Source organism: Larus michahellis, chromosome 1 (genome assembly GCF_964199755.1).
Source record: "Larus michahellis chromosome 1, bLarMic1.1, whole genome shotgun sequence".
In the NCBI taxonomy this organism is placed as follows: domain Eukaryota; kingdom Metazoa; phylum Chordata; class Aves; order Charadriiformes; family Laridae; genus Larus; species Larus michahellis.
Genome location: NC_133896.1, coordinates 189,294,150 through 189,314,459, shown reverse-complemented (window position 1 = coordinate 189,314,459; position 20,310 = coordinate 189,294,150). Strand labels below are relative to the sequence as shown.

General features: G+C 40.7%; 1 protein-coding gene across 15 annotated transcripts in view; it reads left to right on the top strand.

Annotated features, from left to right (window-relative positions):
- The window catches only part of ENOX1 (ecto-NOX disulfide-thiol exchanger 1), a 383,990-nt gene that overhangs the window by 301,034 nt on the left and 62,646 nt on the right, over nucleotides 1-20,310 (top strand). For all 15 annotated transcript variants that reach the window (XM_074564894.1, XM_074565012.1, XM_074565005.1 and 12 more), the window contains 2 exons: nucleotides 13,851-13,957; nucleotides 17,280-17,397. In XM_074564894.1, coding sequence (XP_074420995.1) covers nucleotides 13,851-13,957; nucleotides 17,280-17,397 — 225 coding nt within the window. The remainder of the gene's footprint in view (nucleotides 1-13,850; nucleotides 13,958-17,279; nucleotides 17,398-20,310) is intronic.

The window sequence follows — 20,310 nt, the reverse complement described above, 5'->3', positions numbered from 1 at the left end:
CAGCCAGCGCTAACATTCGGAAATGCCTTCTTCAGCTGCATTAAAAAAAAAAATCCCCCATTGTCAGCAGGCTGAACTTTAGTTAAATCAGTCTAAATTAGCCCGTTTGTCACCAACTGTTGTAGAACATCTGTCACTTGGAAATAGAGATCCCTGTAGTTCCAGGTGGAAACTTGCAGCTCGGGCTATCTGATTTGTTCCTGTAGTGTGCTGAATGCTGAACTTACAAAAGCAGAAATAGGTCTGGCTTCAGAATGTGAGTTTCAGAGTGCCACAGCGCAGCCATGCCTGGAAGAAGAGAGTTTCGGACAGGTCTGGCAGAGGGGGACAAGGTCAGCACAAACACAGGCTCGGGGAAAGGTGTTACACTCTGTGGATTTTATAAGAACAAATTTTACGAGGTTTCCAGATGCTCCACAGTGGTTATTTTATAAACATCATAAACATTGGCCATTATTAGCATTAATGTGTCTTATTAAAATTCTCTGCAAACTTGCTACGAACAGATGGATGATGTTTTTGCATTACACGTGTACATGCCTAAGATTGCTAAACATGGAGACTGTGAAATGAGCTTCCCTTTTTCAAGCATTTTCCTGTATTTGAGTTGATCTGAGGAATGTTTTTCATGCGTCCTTTTCTATTGTTTTCCCACAACTCTATATAATCAGTTACAATATGTCACTTGCTTTATGAAGAAGAATTTGAAAATACTAGATATCCAAAGTAGGTGTGCGTGGCCTATTAAATTCTGCAGAGTGGCAAAGAAACCACTTCTGCTGTTCTGCAGTAAGGATCCAAAAGTCTAGTGTAATGCTGCAGCTGTGTGGCCATTTGACATAAATATTACAGTATTTTTAAAATACCATGTGGCGTTCCTCTGTCATGAACTCGGTCAGATGTCCAACCATTCTGGGCTTTCTTTGCAGTCAGCAGAGAAAAATAAGCATCTCCAGGGGATGAGTCATCAGACCAACCCCATGGTGCTCTTCCAATGAGATGAATCATCCCTTGGAGATGCCATTTTCTCTCTACTGCCCGTAGAGGACTCGCAGGGGACCTAGCTCAGAACCAGATGTCCAACTTTTACATGCCTTGTTCAGAGCGGATTAATCCCACTTACTGTGTGTTGTCTTGATACAGAAGGACGTAGCATGAGGGAAGAACTTGGATTAAGCTAAAAATGCTGGCATTGTAGCAGTGAATATTATGGGGAGTGAAGAAGAAATACGTTAAGAAAATGGGCTTCAAGTGCACTCACCTGGAACACACACACTGTCTATGTGGGTCTCAGTATAAAATGCTTTCTTATTAATGAGGATTAATGTGGACAGAACATTTCAGCTTATGGCCCACCTACTAAAGAAGTACAGGTATTGAAATCCCTGCTACAAATTTCTGCCTGGAAGTATTTAGAAGATTACCAAGCGGATTACCCCTAAAAATTTGGGACAAGTGTTCAGCACATGAATTAATTACCTGACCAAGGTACTTGTGCCAGGATAATCAGTGAAATAAAGTGTATTACTGCTGTCACACCAACAATTTACAGCCCCTGATTTAAGTTCTACAGGGAGTCTTAGCCTTATTATCGTGCTTCTTCAGTTATTTAAGGGATAAAGAGAGGAAAATGTCCACTTCTTTCTTTGTTGTTGAATTACTTAGTTTCTCTAGATTTGAATCTGTGCTTAAAATATGGATTGTTTTCCAGGATTTTGGATAGTTCTGTCTTTGCGGTTTGACTTCTAAATTCTTCCACTTTGCTTCCACAGCACGGTTACGTGTGACACTGCTCCCTGGCTTTCCATGCATCTCTGTTTCATTTCCTCCCAAACGACCTTTTCAGCCTACGGCTTATAGATGTTGATCCTCATGTTTAAGAAAAATGGAAGCCCTAGAGACATCCACATCGGGCTGTTTTTTTTAGACTACACCAGAGCTGCAATTCTCTCCTCTGACTTTCTCCTCCATGCACTGTAAACATCGTCTGCCTCTTGTTGAGGTTTCAGACTACTTAGTGCACTATCCCTTGACAGAATTTTCAAAAGTACCTGTAGATGAGTGAAGATCCAAAATCCCATAGTCAAAAATTAATTTGATATCTCAAGTCAGATGCACAAGGGGGTGGAAGTGTTCCAGTATGCAGGTAGATAGAGGCACAGTGTGATTAACAGAAATGCCCCATGGCTGGGTACTGAGCAGCTAATGGCACTCATTTATTTTGTCATTTTTGTCAATTTTACTAATGGATGAATCTTCAAGGGGCTCAGGCACCAGGTCCCCATGAAGGTCTCTGCCGTGCCTGTAGGGGAAGAGTGGGAGGGTGGTTTTCATTGTGGCCAGATTACTTCCTCATCATGTGGTAGCCTTCACTTTCACTCTCTTCTTGGCCTTCAGGGAATTTCAGTGCCTAGTGGTCAGGATGATCGTTCGGAAAGATATGTTTAAATACCCTGAATGCCAGTGGAGGAACTGAACCTGAGCCTCCCTCCTTCCAAGACTGCTCTAAATGGTGAGGTCTGAAAGTCAATGTTGACCTTCCTTGGGGTGTTTGACAGATGGCACCTGATCCAGAATGATGCCGGCTGGAGGGAAGTGTCTCCCTGCCTCCTGTAACATGGCACTGAACAGAGAGAACAGCTACATACATCTATGGCACATTCCCACTCAGGGCATGCGTATGCATAGTCCGTCAGCTACTTAAGGCAGTGGCCTTATATGCATGCCGAAGTGTGAAGCCCTTCTCTTCTATGTTGTAGGAAGCCTGAGCTTTAACCCATCACAGTTGATAACAGATAATCACCAGGGTCTTAGAACTTGTGTAAAAGGCCTGAGTGTCAAAATGTGGGTCTGAAAGTGTGGATACATGCATGGTTCATCCTAGGGGACAAGCTGGAGTATAAACCTGCAGAGTCACTTATTCCAGTGTAACTAATCACAGATGTGTCCTTACCTCCTGGTGGATGTGAGGTTGTTGGAAAGGGAAGGCAGTTCCCAGTGACCCTGAGATCCCTTCGTGCATTAGCTGGCATCAGGGAGAGGAGATGTGCTGCAGGTTCTCACCCTACCTCGGTAAGCAGTAATTAGCTCATTGACTCGCAGTGAGCAATTTTTGAAACAGAACACGGACCCCCTAAATCACTTAGATGTGTTTAAAGGTTGCCATCCTGAATTTCATTCACAGCGGCTAAGTGACAACCCTACTGTTGGCTAATATTAGGCAAGCGAGTGGCAATCCAGCATAGCAATCCCCAGCATTCAGTATTTAGGGCCAGTAGGTTGCCCAGAGAAGCTGTGGATGCCCCATCCCTGGAAGTGTTCAAGGCCAGGCTGGATGGGGCTTTGAGCAGCCTGGTCTAGTGGGAGGTGTCCCTGCCCATGGCAGGGGGTTGGAACTAGGTGATCTTTGAGGTCCCTTCCAACCCCAACCATTCTGTGATTCTATATACTCTAGTAGGCGATCCTGATATTTCCAGGTGATCTCGTGGACAAGCTCCATGCTAACACCTTTTTTTTTTTTCCATTTCAGCTACTAAATATCATACCATCATGCCAAGCAGTAAAGCAAAACAGTTACAAAGTTCAACGCAATTTATAAGTGACTTGATGTACTTCAGTAGTACTGCTGGGGTATTTGTAAATTGTAAAATAGGTTTTTCCCCTAACTTAAAAGAAAATGTTGGGATCTTTTTCTTGGTACAGTTCTAATTGTGGCTAGGGACTAAGACCTTGTAGGTTTTTGGCCACTTATGAAGTCTTAAAATACAAGGATTCATATGTGTGGGTAAAAGTGGCATTACTAAATCTTTCAAAGAAGTAAAGAGACATCATTTGAGTGAGTCCCTACTTTGCCTAGACAATAAGCTGACTCCTGAGAGGGTCAGAAAAAGCACTGCAATTTGCATTATGTCACTGGTGCACCTTTGCCACAAAAGCTATTTGTGGCAGAGGAAAAGCTATCTGTATGTGAGTGGTATCCCAGCTTTGCACGGAGCTGTGGTCAGAGCGCTACGCTGTGGTGCTCTGAATCTAACAGCTCCGGTGTAGGCGCACTACGGCACTATGCTGAAATGGGTGAGGAGGGAAGCAGGGAGGCACCCGGCACAACTGGAGTATTAGGGACCATCTAAAGCAAGTACACAGCATCACCAGCCAGAATTTTATGAAAGCTCTACCTGCTTTGATTTTTTGAAAGTGATCTCAAGATCCATAGTCCAGTCCCAGTCATCATGTAGATACGCTTCCCATCTTGCTATCGAGAGAAACTACTTTTCACTCCACATCTCAATACACAGTGGGTGCCTGCCACTTCTTTCTGCTGCCAAAAAAAGCTTGTTTGCTTCCTTGTGCTCTTGCATCGCATGTAAAGGTGTACATGGAAGTAAAAACAAAGGACTTACTCATCTTTCAAGAAGTCCAGAAACCAAAGAAACCTGGAATTATGAGTTTGTGCTGTTTACCTGCTTAACTTGTTGCTAAGCATCCTTAGCCCTTTTATTTGTGACACGATACGAGGCTAGATACACCTTTGAGCTGATTCAGTAGGGCTGTTATTAAGAAGAATCAAAGGTGTGGGGAGAAGACTGTGTGTCGTGTGCCCCTCCTTGGGAAGGTCAGGATTGTCACCTCGAGTTTTCTGTCCCTTCCCTTAGTGGTGTAGTAGAGTCCTCTGACTTTTTTTTAACATAGCTGGTAGGTGTCTGATATAAATTTCCCTCCTCCCCCACCCTCACCCAAAATAAATTGAAGTTAAATAATTCTGAAGGGAAATGCATTCTCAACAGACTGAATAAAATTCTCCTCTCTTCTGGTTTGTTCATTTTCATTCTCTGATCTCTCTGGGTATGATTTAATCTGTTTTAACATTATCAGTGCCTTCACAGATAGAATCTGAATTTTTAATTTAAAAAAAAAAAAAAAAAAGAAGAAAAAACTGTTAAAAGTCCTTTTTGAGCTTTCTTGAAAAAAGGATCGGGTTCAGTTTTGGTTTTCTTATTACAGGTTCACTTCAAAAGTTGCTCTCTTGCTTTAGAAAAGGTAGAATTCACGTTGATGTGAAGGTGATTACTAAAATCACCACCTTATCTGATTTAAATTCTGTACTGCAGTCCTTTTTCCCAAAAATCCTTCCACTTTTTAGTATATTCTCTTAATACTAAAAATGAAGCCAATTTCATTACAGGTATTGAAAGCATGCTGGTTAAAATTCTCATAGCAGTCAGAGTTTTTATGTACATTCATGCTTTCCAAGTATTCTTTCAATTGCTCTGCATTAATAACAACTTTTAAAAGGATTTTCCTGCTCTTTAATTGTCCAGTCTTACAGTCTTTCTTTCATTTGCCAGTGACTAATTCAAAAATAGGAGCTTACTTTATGTGCAATTTTTAGGTCATCATTAAGCTCTTTGTGAAAGAGATTGAGTCATATAATGTGTTTTTACAGGGCAGCCCAGGTCTCAGTTGGTGTCATAGAATGCCACTATAATACAAATAAAAACATTAATCATTCACATCATTAGTTGCCACTATTACTTTCTACCTTGATGTATTTCTTAAAAAAAAAAAAAAAATCGAATACAAAATAACCTCCACAATCCATCCAGTCCCTTTTGATTAGCTCATTCAGTCGGTGTGCTCTTTGCTTGCTTCCGTACTGATAATTTGGCCAGTAAAGCTCAGCTGGGTATCTCTGTTCTTTTTTACTTGTCCTCCCATTCTCCATCTCATGTACACACGTTCTCAAAAGCATTTCTATCCGGGATGCTGCGGCAATGGCAGAGAATAGAGATGAAAGACTCCATTTTGATTTTACCTTGCATTCTTATAATTCCTCCCCACTTTCTGGCGGTATAACCCTTTGTGGTTGCAGCCTGTAGTGTTTCAGATAGCTTATTCCTTTGTGTTTCGTTTTCTTTGAATTTCTTCGTTCCTTCCATTGTCTGTAGCCTTCACTACACCTAAAGTCAATAGGAATCTTGGTATCGATTTAAGCGTGGCCAGAATTTCAACAGAAGCTCTTCCTCTGTTATTTTTAAGACTTTTTTTTTTTTTTTTTTAATGCAGGCCATTAAATATGCATGGTGTTTTATAGCAAAATAAAAGCACTGCCTCACAAGAGACTTTATTCTAAGGCCCCATTTTGACAACTCCTGCCACTTGCCTGGATCCTGCAGGATCTCCTAGATGATGAAGGAAAGTTCAAAACAAAGTAGCACGTCCTCGAATCCCATGGAAATCTGTGCTTGATTTTGAGCTGTTTTGCTGAGTAGGGATGGAGGTAAGGGCCTGATGCTCCTCAGAACTGTAAATGTTGTATGGAAATGAACAATAAGGGATGAGAGTAAGGCATTTAAGCGAGGGAGGAAAGATGGGAGGTTTCACCCAAAAGCTTTTCTGATTTGGCTGTGCACACATATCATGTGGCTTGCACATCTGAAACTGTTCAGGCTGCTTCTAAGTGAAGGAATAAACCTTGTAAATATGAATGTGAATAACCCTATGCAACTCTGACTGGTGGAAATACTTACTGCCTTCAGTAGGCACTAGTCTTGCTTCATGTCAAATCACTGGATTCATCCCAAATGATGTAGTTCGTGATGATGACAGAGATAACATGGGGGCAGGAGAAGAGTTTTGGAAAGGGATAGACTGTGTGGGAGGGAAAGGTGGACACAGAAGGAGGGACCAAAAATACAGAAGTAAGACTGGAGGCAGTAAACAAAGAAAGGAGGAGACAAGTCATGGCAGGCAGGGGAACATAAGGTACGGCAACAAATGGAGAAGTGAATGTTCTGACATAAGATGTGTGACACGATTTTTTTGTTTGACTACCAGAAGAGTCTATGGCTGTTGAAGCCTCCTCATCCACCTCTCTATTCTTTTTCTTCAGCAAAAGAAACCATATTATGCCCGAAAAAAATACAGCCCTCTTGATCTCTTAGGAACATTCTAATCTGCAAGATCCCTGGACAATTATTACTTAGAAAGAGTCCCTTCACTGCACGGGACCTGAACCAGAGTTCAGTCACATTTATGATGTTTCTTCATCTCAGAGTTCCCTTGGAGTTCTTCTTTTGGACAGGCTTACAAAAATAGTTGTTCCTACTTTTGCTATTTTTAAATCTGAGAGCTGAAAAAAAGGTCCGCCTAACCATAAAAACCAACGAGAACAGCTAATTAAATGCAGCATGCTGGGGATGGCTTATAATCTTGTCAAGCTGATGAAGAAAGCAGCATTCACTTAATCTGTCTTTGAGTTTGTAGTGGGGTGAGGGAGTTGCGTGGGGGATTTTTAAGGTTTGTTTCTGGATGTCAGCACAAGGTCCATAAAGCCTGTTCTGTAATATAAGAAGGTGGCATTGAAAGAGCAGGTACTGTACAGTTGTACCTGCCCCACTGCGTTGCGCTGGCCTGATGTCAGGTTCCTGTTTGTTGAGAAATGACATGGAGCTGAAGTGGTCTTGTTGAGTTCAAGTGATTTATCACATGGCACAGCGCCAGCACTTGCTGTTACACCAAGCTGTCAGTTTCTTTGTTGTAAATTAAACCACGTTTCACAACCTCAAAGATTTTCAAAGCTTGTTTTGTAGACAGATTTTCTAGCAATACCTTGCAGGACAAACTGGGCTCTCTTTAATCCCAGTGTATTTTTTTTTTTTTCCAAAGTTTAACAAGGAGTGTCCTTCCATTTCTAGAACTATGAATTATTGTTACACATGCCTCAGACAAGTTACTGTGCAGGTTTCAGTATAAATCCTGAAAGAGTGTTGTTTTCAGTGTCCTCATAATGCTCCGTCTTTCACTCTTCCTCACTGAGTGTCTAAGCTGAAAGAAGAAGAAAGGAAAACAACAGCTGCTGACGCTGAGGTTCGATGTTTTTGCAAGACAAGGGATTGTAATTTGTGCTGTGATATAAGTATTTTTTTTCCTTCTTCGTCTATGTGGAAGAATCTGCCTATTGTGTTGTCAAAAAATATTACTTCCTGAGTCATCGACATTCACTCAGCCTCTTAATAACCCCCACAAGCACGTTGACGAGGAGCAGTCTGAGTCAGGTGGCAGAGGAAGGGGAACGAACCATCAGCCCAGACAAACCTCCTCTTGGTTGCAAATACTGTAGGCCAAATCGAAGGAAATGTAGAAATAATATAGTGTAGTTTAGAGATAGGACACTTAGACTCGTTTCTCATTCTTTCTAGTATTCGAGTAGGTGGGACAGGGTAGACACAGGAGGAGACCATCCTTCTTCCTCTGGTTAGCCTTGTAATGGCAACATCAAGACCCCTGCATCAGGACAAGCGCTGAAAAGGCAAGGCTGCCAGTAAAAGATGACCCAGCTGCCTCTCTCTATAAGAGTAAATTAAGCTGATCTTGGGCAGGCTTGTCCTTACTGTTCAACCATAAGAAATTTGTTGCTCTGGGACAGATAGCATTTTCCCACAGAACGTGGGTACGGATTAGGGTTTGGTGCAGGCCAAGTAGTTTCTCCGAAAGCATCTTTTTGGGGAGAGAGAAGGGTTGCGGCTGCAGGGACTGTCAGCGTGTTGTGCCGGTTGGTTTCAGGGGACGAGAATGGTCCCTGTCTGGTTTTGATTGCGAGTACAGATGTAGTTGTTGGCAGTAGGGCAACAGCTGAGGAATGGCAGCCTTGCAAGCTGACTTCCCACACAGCAAAATGATTTGGGAAATAAATCACTGGAGGCACCGTTCTCTCGGTCTGTCCAAAAAAGGTGCAATTTGGGGATATAATAGAGAAGCCCTGTGGTTTTCTCCTTTATCATGCCGTGTCTTACGACTATGTCTTAAGGAACCTACAGCCACCCAGACAGCAAGGAGGCCAAACAGTAGCCTCCTGTTCTCTGACGGAGCTGCAGCCACGATTCACCTTCTTTTTGATACCCATGGATTTTTTCTGGGTTTTTTTGTTGTTGTTGTTTTGATTTAAGAAAAGACCACAACAAAGAAACAGAAAACTCCCACAAAGCCAAAACCAAAATAAAACACGGATGCTGTTTATTTGTGGCAGATGAGTCATTTTACTCAGCTGTCAAAATCTGTGTCTTCAATATATAAATCTATAATGGCATTTGCTTTCATATCCAGCTGATGACCAGCGGTACGCTTTGCTTTAGGACTCATCCCTTGCATTATCTGCAGTCTTCTCCGGGGTGATATTTCCAACTTTTTTGTTTTCCTCCTTTGCCAGTCAATGGCAATCGCATCTGTTGCTCCCTCTGTGGCAGGTGAATTGGGTAAGAGGGAGGGGCTGCAGCTGTAAATGTGTGAAAGGCAAATTCTTTTATGAAAGTAAACAGTATGATAACAAAAAGACTGAGGATTTGGCCCAGATTAATTACAAAAAAAAAATCTTCTTTTCATTACTCTGCAATCTGTCTACCGTTTCTCTTATCGATGTCACATGTCATTCGCCTACGTGCAATTTTAGCCTTGGACTTAATGCTAAGATGTATTCAGTACGGCAGCAAATGCCTTTCAGGACTGTTGCCAAAAAAATTCTTTTTCCTATCCAAAACTGACCTGGAGACTCTTAATTCATTCACTTACGGCATCCAGCCTTGACTACTGTAATTCCTTGGTTTGCTGGGCTTGGAGCCAAATTGACTGGCAGACTCCAGCTTAGTCAGAATTCAGCAACAAGGCTTCTGACCCAAACCACGCCAGCTCTGTATCCTCCCTGCACCGTGAATCTATATTTGAAAAGCATGTTATACATTTACCGTAACAGTTTCCTTTACACTGTAATTTTATGGGTGGAATTTTTCTTTTACCCTGCATGTCAACTGTCGCACTCTTAGAGAATTTTTCTGAGCTAAATTGCCATCTACTCTACTCTTGCACTTACAGTAATTTAGTGTAAAGCCCTTTTCATCCTGTACCACTAATTGGTGGAATTTGGAGTGAAATTCTACATGAAATCTGCTTATTTTATCTGCCAGCGGAGACTTATGTTTTTCTTTTAACACGTTGTGTTTTGGTCTCTATTTTCTTTTTTATTATAAAGCATTATAAAGCATTTGGTTGCTGATGCTCTTTCTTATTGCGTACAAGAAATTAAAAATAATCACGTATGCATGGCAGCGGATAACATAATAAGTGAAGGAAAAATTGAGTACTTCTTGTCTCCTGAACCCGAGGAGAAACTTCAGCCTTCACTGAATCATGTATTTAAAATAGCCTGCTTGATAAATGTAATGGAGGGTAAAAGTGTTCTCTCTACCTCTCAATCTATAGATGAGACTATGGGTCTCATTTATTTCTGTTCTTCTCTGTTAGTATCATTTTCAAATATCCTGTGTCAAATATTCTCTTGCCCGGGAGATAATTCTAGTTTTCCCTTTAATCCAATCTTGCACGCAACTTCTGCAGGCATCGTTTAAGGGGTTTTTGTTGTTGTTGTTGTTGTTGTTTTTCCTGGCTTTTCGGGTAGTTTTTACATTTATACGTGATAACAATACCCTATTCTGGTAGCATCTTTTATGGCAACAGGAACTGCGGTTTAAACTTTCATTTGATATGCTTACCATGATCTGGCACCCCTAATAAAGTGTGTTGTAGTTACACTGCATTTGTTAAACATTGACACTTGCATATCACTCTAGGCTTAGTTGTTTGGGTCTTTTCAGTTATTTATAACTCAGCACAAAAACAATTAGATAATAATCCTTTGTCTGAAACACGCCACATAAATTACCAGCCGCAGAATAAGTTGTTAGGAAAGATGCAGTTATTTACATCCTGTAAGTTATATTGATAGGAAAAACAAGGACGTCGTTATGGACCCTTCCAGAGCAATGCGGCTTTTTAAACCCTAATTTAGTAAGGAAACAGCTTTGCATATGGTCAATGAAAATTTGATATAACATGGAACGTACCAACAGATGTTTGACAATGAATATTTCATGTTACTTAATAATTCTACTTACCAGTCACAGTTGACAGTACAGTGCATCGCAGAGTTCAAGGTGCCTCAGAGAGATAGGTATGATCTGTTATTTCATTTTGGAAATTTCTTTCCGGAGTTCAGGAAATAGTCTGAAAACCGTGGTCAGCAGCAAGACTGGGAACAACTGCTTCGCCCCAAATCTGGAGCTCCTCTTTGGCCACATCTTACTCAGACATGGCAGAAAAGTGAGTTAACTGGAGAGTTTCTCAGCTAATATAAACTTCCCCGGCTTCCCCTTAGGGATGAGTCTACCATCCTTATGGACTGTGTGCTGCTGGATCACTCACCCATACAAATTTGGTCCTGGGTACATTATATCTTGTCTTCCAGCTACCCAGAGCACAAGCCAGCTTCAGGCCTCTTCTAACCCACGAACAAATGTGAACCGGCAGAACGGGTTTATGTTGGATTGCCGTCTCATAACACGTGAATGCAGGATTTTGATGCAGTACAAAGAGATGTGAAGCCACTTTCCCATACTGTCAAACCATGGCCTTGGCTGCTCTTTAGCTCTAGTGTAATGCTTGGAGACCTTTTAGGTTGGGTGTTACCAGTGGGTATTTGCAACACTTCGTAGCCTAGATTTTTGTGTATATTAAAATTGCTGTATGTACATTCTTTGAATACAGAGTAGGGGGATTTGGTCTTTGATATGTACTAATTTCATATTCTCCTCTACATTTCCCTTTTTTTTTAATTATCCCTAGCTGCCTATTGTGAAAAGTTTCTTTAAATGCCTTGATTTTTAGCATCTAGTACTCATAGTACCCTACCTCCTTTAGTTTTTTTAATTCCTTAGGTAAGTGAAGGAGATCCTTTTCCTGCTCACTTCGTCTAGTGCAGTCATGCAAGAAAAGCTCTTTGACACCTTCCTAGCTTGTGTTTCCATTGAGGAGACTTTCTGAAATGATCAGATAATGACTTCTGACAAATCTTAGCACCTGTTCGCAGAATGGAAATTAAACACTTTAAAGTTCAAATGTTTTTTAAAATTCGGATGATCTTATTAATACCTATTAGTGGAAAATGGCCAACCAGCTCTTCCTCATATCTTTGTGAATCTTTTCTACTTGAATTTCCACTTGCAAACTAAAAACAGATTGTTAATTAAGCAAGGTTTTCTGAGCACCTGGGTCATCAACACGACGACAGTAATTAAATTCTAGCCTCAGTTTCTATACACATAATAATGGAGTGCTTTAGCATTTTCATTCTGTTCAAATTAATTGAATAAATATACACAGCATATCTTCCTTGATAGAGCTACCCTTCACTCCAAGCAAGTTCTAATAGGCTGAAATTATGACATCTGCTATTAAAACTTGAATGGATCGCAAATGCATCGGATCATCCCAGTCATTTTTGAGGCCCCTTCTTTGGTAGAAATTACGTATAAGTATTAATTTTAAAAGACTACATTTATTTCCTAGGGCTTTAGAAGTTAATTAACGAGCCCTGACGATTGCAAAGAAAAACTTCCATATGTGATTCAAAATGTTGCAATCGTCCTGAATCTGAAAGCAGCCTGCAACAGTGGTAAAAAAAGAGAGTAGAAGAAATATGCTCCTGTTCAAGCAAGTAGAGTTAACTTTCAGATCTCCAGGTGAAAGATACATAACTGACTGACCAGGTGGGCTTGCCGTTTTAGGAAAGATAGGTTGTTATGTATAATGAGATCCTCCGCATCTGTTACTTGAGTGGAGGAGGAGAGCAGCCATCGATGAACTCGACAAGAGACCAGATCAGAGGGCATAACGGCACTCCTGCCACCATTTCTCAGTGAAAGAGGTGGGAGGGAGGCGCTGCAAGCGGCAGTTTTACAGAGCAGTGGGCATCATTTCAGCTCTGGAAACTAAAGAGATAGATAGATAGCCAAGAACATTGCAAAGAGTTGAAGCATTTTTCAGTTTGAATTCATAGGGCAGCCCGGCTGCTCTGTCAGGAGCACAGCCCAGGTCTTTTGTAGAAAATCTGGATTTCTTGGTGGTCTTGCAATTAATGAGGATTAAAGCAACTTACATCTTGTTCAAATCATTTCTAGGTAGATCACTGTTGTGGAAGGACAATGTTGCTTGTAACTGATGCAAAGAGAAAGAAAAGAGTGTTGGGATAAAAGTTTTTGATTTAGGATGAGCAAGTAGCTAAAAACGTAAGGATTTCAATTGTCCTAGGTAATTGACCTAAATATTGATGTCTAGCTTCAGAACAGATTTGTTAGAGTTGAACGGGGGAAGCCCATTTCACATCTCTTCGTCATCTTATATGCGCAAAAATGCAACTGTTCATGTACATAAACATATATAGGCCATGGACACAGGACAGAATGACCTACCACAGGTGAGCCCGTTTATATTAAATACAAGAGAAGCAGCAGCTGCAGCTACACAATGCAGCACTGAAGTATGGTTCAGCCCTTCCCGTCTGCTGACAAATTCCCGCTATCAGACAGTCACCCTTCGAAGCAGAGCCTGCTTGTCTTTCACGCTTTCATTTGTCCAGCCTGCTCATCTGTAGGCAGCTGCCGCAGGGGAACACATGTCAGGTTTATGCCTTGAGTGTCATTTGTGTGGTCGCACACCTGTAGCCACACACGCAAAGGCACGTGGCTGCGCAGAGACTAGAGCAGACATCACGGGGAAGCGGCTGCATGCGTGTTTTTTGGTACATAGTTATGAGTTGTGTAGACTAAAGTTATGGAGACAGACTTGAAGGGAGACATCTCCAACATTGATAAAATGTAAGTACAAAAGACACATCATTGGATGGATATTGATGATGTTGTTTCAGTAATGACATCATCCATAGACTCCTAGTGTCTTTGCTTTGCTTCTCTATAGTGATCACAACATAAATTGCTTGTCTTGTTTGACTTCCTTGTTCACCAAAGTTGAGCAGATTGTCGCCGTTTTCAACGCTTCTACCAGACAAAAAGCTTGGGACCATTTCTCGAAAGCCCAGCGAAAGAACATAGACATTTGGCGAAAGCATTCTGAGGTTGGTGATTTTATTATTACTTTCTATCCATCATCTCACAGCTGGATTGACCCAGAACGAGTGTGATTGTAGCTGGACATAGTGTATTCAGCAATATTCACGGCTATCGTTTTAGCTGTTAATCAACTGGCCGTTATACAGTCTCATCTACAGTATGAATTGCTCCCATTGCTCTCATTATGATAATAGTCATTAAATAACACTAAGACAGAGAGCAATGTGTTTTTATTTTTCATGCAAAATTTGGGAAGTCATTGGAGGATTATGTTTACTATCTAAAATAATGAACTGAAGTAGTGAAATTGGGAGCAATATTTTCAACTAAGGATAGAATTAAGAATTATTTCTGAAAAATATCATTTTAGGAGTCACCGTGATCTGTTTTTAAAAGAAGCATTCTGTAGCGCAGATTTCTTTTTTTTCTTGTTGTGCCATCATATGGTCATTGTAAGATGACTTTGCCTGAAAACAAAATAAAGAATTTCTTTCCTAAGTAATGATTGAAGCATATTAAGTCCAGAATTATGACATACTCCTTCCCATTTGTTTTATGTCTACCTTTAAAGAACCAGATACATCACTTGTGTTGATTCTAAGTATTATGCTTGCACAGAAACCAGTGTAAATGTAATCATACTACCACACAGAGTTAGCGATGTGGGACCATGCATGTGTGACTGTCATACGCACGAGCAGAGGAAAGGGGATTCTAATTCCCCTCGCTGCGAGCGGCAGCAAAGTAAGCGATAGACCTCATCCTGTGTTTTGGTCATCCAGCTTTCGTTTTTAATTCAGTATATACGCTATGAGCCTCTATTTTAAAAAGTAAGTACCGCTGTCTTTGTTTTCTTTCTTTCTTCTTCCCTTTTTTTTTTTCTCAATATGAGCAACTTACATACACTTGGGTTACCTTCATGTAGTACAGTATGTTGATTGTTAGTATCACAGTCCTCTAAATGATTTTTCTGTCTCAGAATAAAATCTTTAGAAGGTAAGGTGCACTTATTTAATTATTTTGTAGTACACTTGTAAAATAAGTGTTGTACACTTAGTTTGAGAAACACTAAAGTGCTGTGATATAAATCATTTGGATAACATTTTAAGTGCCCATTAACTAATGCTAAATTACAGTTGAATACCAATGGCACTAAATGTAACATCCACATGAATACCAAATGAATTCTTTATTATCAGTGCTCTTCTGGTGAATATCAAATGACTTCACAATAATGGGTCACTTAAAATAAAATGTTGGCATAATTTATTGGTACAAACTGTATTTTGCATTTTGTTCACAAATATTTCATATAAGTAGTGAATAAAGCCTTTGTTCAGTTGAAAGTTGGGAAGTCGGGGACCGATGTTTGTCTTATCTTTTAGAGAAGTATGAAAATATGATTCTCTAGTAGCTTATTTCAATAATATTAAGACCATCCCTTCTTAAACTAACTTTCTGTAAAGGGATGTGGTATGTCATTCATTTCCTGGCTTCTAAATCTTTAATGAACTGAAATGTGTGAGAGTTGGACTTTCCAGAAATGTTAATTCACTAGTCGCTTTTTCAAATACTCACCTTTTTTTTTTTTTCCGAAGAAGAGGACAACAAAAACAATTCAAAAACATGCGAAGGCTCTCGCTGAACCAATATATTTCAGAAATGCCATTTTTTCAGATGTGAAATATGATGGAAATGTACCAAATGGCATCTTTGATTTAAATCATATTTTTTAACTGGGACATTATTTGCTAATTTGTTTAATTACCTGATCGCTTTCCCTTTATTTCTGAATTTAAGAAAGCTTTGCCAGACCCCAAGCCCAAAGCAAACACTCATACACAACAGACGTACTCCAGGTAGATTATTGGCTTTACTGATAATATAAACATTGATGCATCAAGGACATTTATTCCCTAAAGAGAGAGTAAATGTAAGCGAATATCTGCTCATGTATGCACTATACTTCCCCAGAAAAAAAGTGCAGGTGGCCTTTGCCAATAAGGAATTCAGAAATGGATTGCTAATTTCTTCCAGGGGTGTCTCTGATCGCATGAGACACTGGTTGACAATTTACCTTTTTAATCACTTTTTTTTTTTTTTTTTTTAAATTTGAAATTATCCTCATGTAAAACACCCCCTAATTAGCCTCCTTGCCTTTCCTGGGATTAATGGACACATAGACATTTGTCAGAGTGTTTGAGATCTGCCGATGAACCAAGGGTACGGCTCGAGGGAAACGCCTTCCCTTTTTTTCCACCCGGTCCCTCTCTGACAGCTTATTGTTAATTGCACGGAGCAGCGCTCGGACGCCTCAATGCTGTCTCCTCCTTCCACGCGCCTCTTCCTTGTTTCGAAGATTTCAAACCACCTCGGTGGGAATTAGGCTCTTTGTCGGCAGAAAAATTAGCTGTCTGCGCGCTGAAAAGGCCTACACTAATCACGGCGCAGCATCCCTGTGTTACACCTGACAGGATTATTAGGACAAAATAGAGTCCTCTCAATCTTCTCAGGGCTGCCGTTGAAAAGCCAGCCACTACGCCCGCGCCGGCTTTTCTACCCAGAACAAAGACCGTCTAGACTCCCACGGAGCCCGCCTGCCTGCTCATCGTTTACCCAGTGACACGTCCAGGGGCTCCCTGCCCACCTGCCCTCGCAGGAAGAGACCGGGCTGTCCAGGCCGGCGCTTGTTTTGGGTCGAGATGCAGAGATTTTTCAGGGCAGCGTTATTGGGCCGGGTGTTTTAAATCCCAGGTGATCCGTGCATAGGGACAGAGGGTGAGATTCCTTTGCCCGGCATTCGACACCTACAATATAGAGCGCTCCATCCGCACTGGCTGCTCCCGGCTCCCTTTGCCATCAGCAGGGAGAACTAGACACTTCTAGGGTATAGTTAACGTGACTTTGTTTAATGGAGACACCTGCACTTGGCCGGATGAATCCTACCCCAAGTGGCAGAGGGAAGCCGGAATTATCTATCTCTTAAGCAGGCTGACAGTCCCTTTATCAGTCTGCTTTATACCCAACTTTAAGCATTATCCCTGCTGTTAAAGCATTCTGCTGTGCTTAGTAGAACTCAAGATCACTCGACGTGGAGACTCACTTTCTCTCTTGTTTTCCCTGAGTTGTTACCTTTTACAAACTCCGGTCTTTCACAGGAAGAATTCCCTGTGCTACTGTTCTTATAAATATTCATATACAAATAAATATGATTACAATGATGAATGGTGGATAATTAAAATCAGAGCAGTATTAAAAACAGGTACTAAATAATACATAATGACTTTATGGGAGTTAATACTGATCAAAGGTCATTTTGGGTTTTAGGAGCTCCGAAATGCTCACAGTGAACAGCTCATGGGAATCCGCCGGGAAGAGGAGATGGAAATGTCCGATGATGACAGTGGTGACAATCCCAGTAAAAAGCTGAGAGTAGATGATTCAGGTAAAGCCAAATCCCTCTATAATGTCAAGTATATGCAACTGTTGTTTTTTTAAAAGGCAACAAAAACTTACATATGAGATGACGTATGAGAAGTGACATATTAATAACTGATTATATAAAACAGTGTCTTATTTTAAACCCTCATAAATTAGTTATTTGAATGATGCGAGCTGTCTCTAGGAGGTGTCTGTCACCTGCTATGATCTATAACAATGAAAATTCTCCAGTTCTGCCCTCAGCTGGAAGCATGATGTTTCTTTAGCTCGCTCTCTGCGGTCTTGCATAACAGTATTTCATTCCATGGTTGGAACAATTGTCGGATTTACGAAAGCAGTTGAAGTTATGTTTCAGTCACCGCAGTCTTACCTTTCTTTTCAACAAATACAAAATAATGTATAAGCTCCCTAACAAATACGCTGGACCATTTTAACTGTGCGTTTTGTGGAATTAACTTTTAAGGGTACATATTTCACTATATGGTACTGCACACTGCAGTAATTCGACTCCTGTTAGGTGGCTATCATGAAAGAAAGAACAAGGGTGCTCGTAATAAGTGGAAAGAAAAGCAACTTTTTCAGCCTTCTGCAAATGCTCTGCTATCCAGGGTGGACACTCCAAGAGGTGGCTCAGAAGCTGCCTGAATTACTGACTGGCAACGTGATCTGGATGGATGGTTTGCTTGATTTCTTGACATTGGCTGATAAAGTTGTGAGTAGCTAACGAGAGTTTGACTGTTTAGACACTCCAGAAGGAAAATTTACAGAAGCTGTAGCCAAAGCATGACTGGGAACTGGCAGCCAGCAGTGAGCTCTAAGGAAGGTAAAGGAGGAGGGAGTAATATGGAAAGAAACTGAGAGTCTGATGATAAGGATAATTTTGATCTAGGCCTTTCATACAGGTACCATATTAAGAAAGGAAAGAATTCCATCCATTCAAGGGTTTCAGGTCCTTGTATTCCTGCACAAAAGCGTGGATTCAAGATCACACAGAGAAGAGCTCTTTGGCTCCTCCTGTCACAAGATGCTGTGTGAGGTCGAGTGACTCCAGAAGTAAAGATCGAAGGAAGGAGTGTCATTCTAGCAAAGAAATTTCTACTACAGCATCTCTCTTCAGGGGAAATTTAATGGTTTTTTTCCTAGGAAGGAAAAAGAAATGATAAAACCTGTAAAGGGCAGCCTTAATTTTTGCTTGGCTAATTGCGTGGGTTTGAATTTTCTAGACACTATTAGCGAATGTTTGGAGCTGAGACAGTGGGTCTCTGCAGACAAAGCACTGCTAGCAATCAGAGATTTTTATGAATGTCTAATCATTTTACCTTAACTGTGTCCACTCTTATGGGGGGAAGTCATTAGAATTAACAACAGGAAGGTAGAGCCAGAAATACCCACAGTCTGCACTCCAAAAGAGGAATAACGATGTTTTGACATGTCATACTCATCAATTCAGATAGGTTTACATACGCGTGCTTAGGGCAGAGCTATGCAGGTCATTCTTTTTGTAACATCCCAATTCTTCCATGAAAAGGGACATTTCTGTCAAGTGTTTTGATATCTGAGATTTCTACAGCGTTTCATCCCAAACAACTTCAGTTTATTTCTGTTGTTATAATGTGGGCACTTGAGTCCCCTCAGTGATAACAGTGGCAAACCCCGTACTGTGTTGCATACTAAATTAAAATTTAGTGCTATGAATCCACTTGAGTACTTGTCCTTCATTGTCCATTGTACCGTTCATCATACTTTTGATCTTAGTGGATCCAGCCTGCTGCATGCGAGTGTCAACCAGTTCTAAAATTAATTTTATAGATTTCTTCTTGCAACATTACACTCTCAGCTAAAGCAAGTGCATTTGATTCTTCTGTCTTTGACAATAGAGGGAACTTGGAGTTAAATCCAAAAAGTTATTGGGTATAAAACATTGGTAAATGAAAAGAAAGTGAGAGAAGGACATTTATTTTTTCATTTTTAGGAACAGAGAAATGATTCTTCCTTCCTCCTTTTAGCACTTTTTAAAATTACTATTTGTGTTAGCCGCCTTCTCTGTCTCTTTTTTTCTTTCTTTTTGGGTATGTCGTTCCAGAACCACCTCTTTATCTCGCTGGAGTGTCTATTTGTATTCACAGTAACCTCTCTTCTACAAAGAATGTCTTTTAAAGAATCTTTTATCACAAAGAAACAATTCTGCACAGTAAGACAACATTGGCACTTACTTTATTTTTAACCCCTTTTCTTCAAATGTTTGTCTAAATGTTTAACCATGGGAAGGGCAAGGCTTGAATTACACAAAGAAGACGTTGTGCCTCTTCAATTCAAGGACAGCATGCACACATAAAGGCTTAAAAGTCTAAATCTGAAAGCGGCTGAAGCAACGAGACGTGATGAATTGGTTTGGATAGTTCCAGAGTTCTGGACTGCCTCTCCTGCCATCCCAACAATTTTATTAAGCACGTTATTTTTCAGCCTTCCCTACTCGATAGTGGGAACAACAGTCCTGGGAAGTTACATTCCCCAAGGCTACAAGTGACAGAGATTCCCCCGGCTTCCAACACCTGTATCAGGTCTTTTTTCACTAGTTCACCTAGTTAAATCACCCCTAGTACAAGAAGGCTCAATTAATTCAACAATTTAGAATGGGTCCTAAGACCTCATTCAGTCTTGGTAAAGTATGGTGCTGAGCGTGTCACGTTTCCTCACAACTAGACTGGTTAGAATGAAAACTCTCCTGTAGAATATCTGTAAAGAAACCTATTCGTCACCCTGAAAAACAAAGGGTGGATTCCAGCCACAACATTTTAAAACACGTTGCAACACTAAGCCCTGAGGCTGTACAAAAGGACTTCGGTGCCTGAATGCTTATCCAGACTTGCTGGACTTGAGGTTTCAGAGGAATGTTGCATTTTGCTGAGGACCTTGT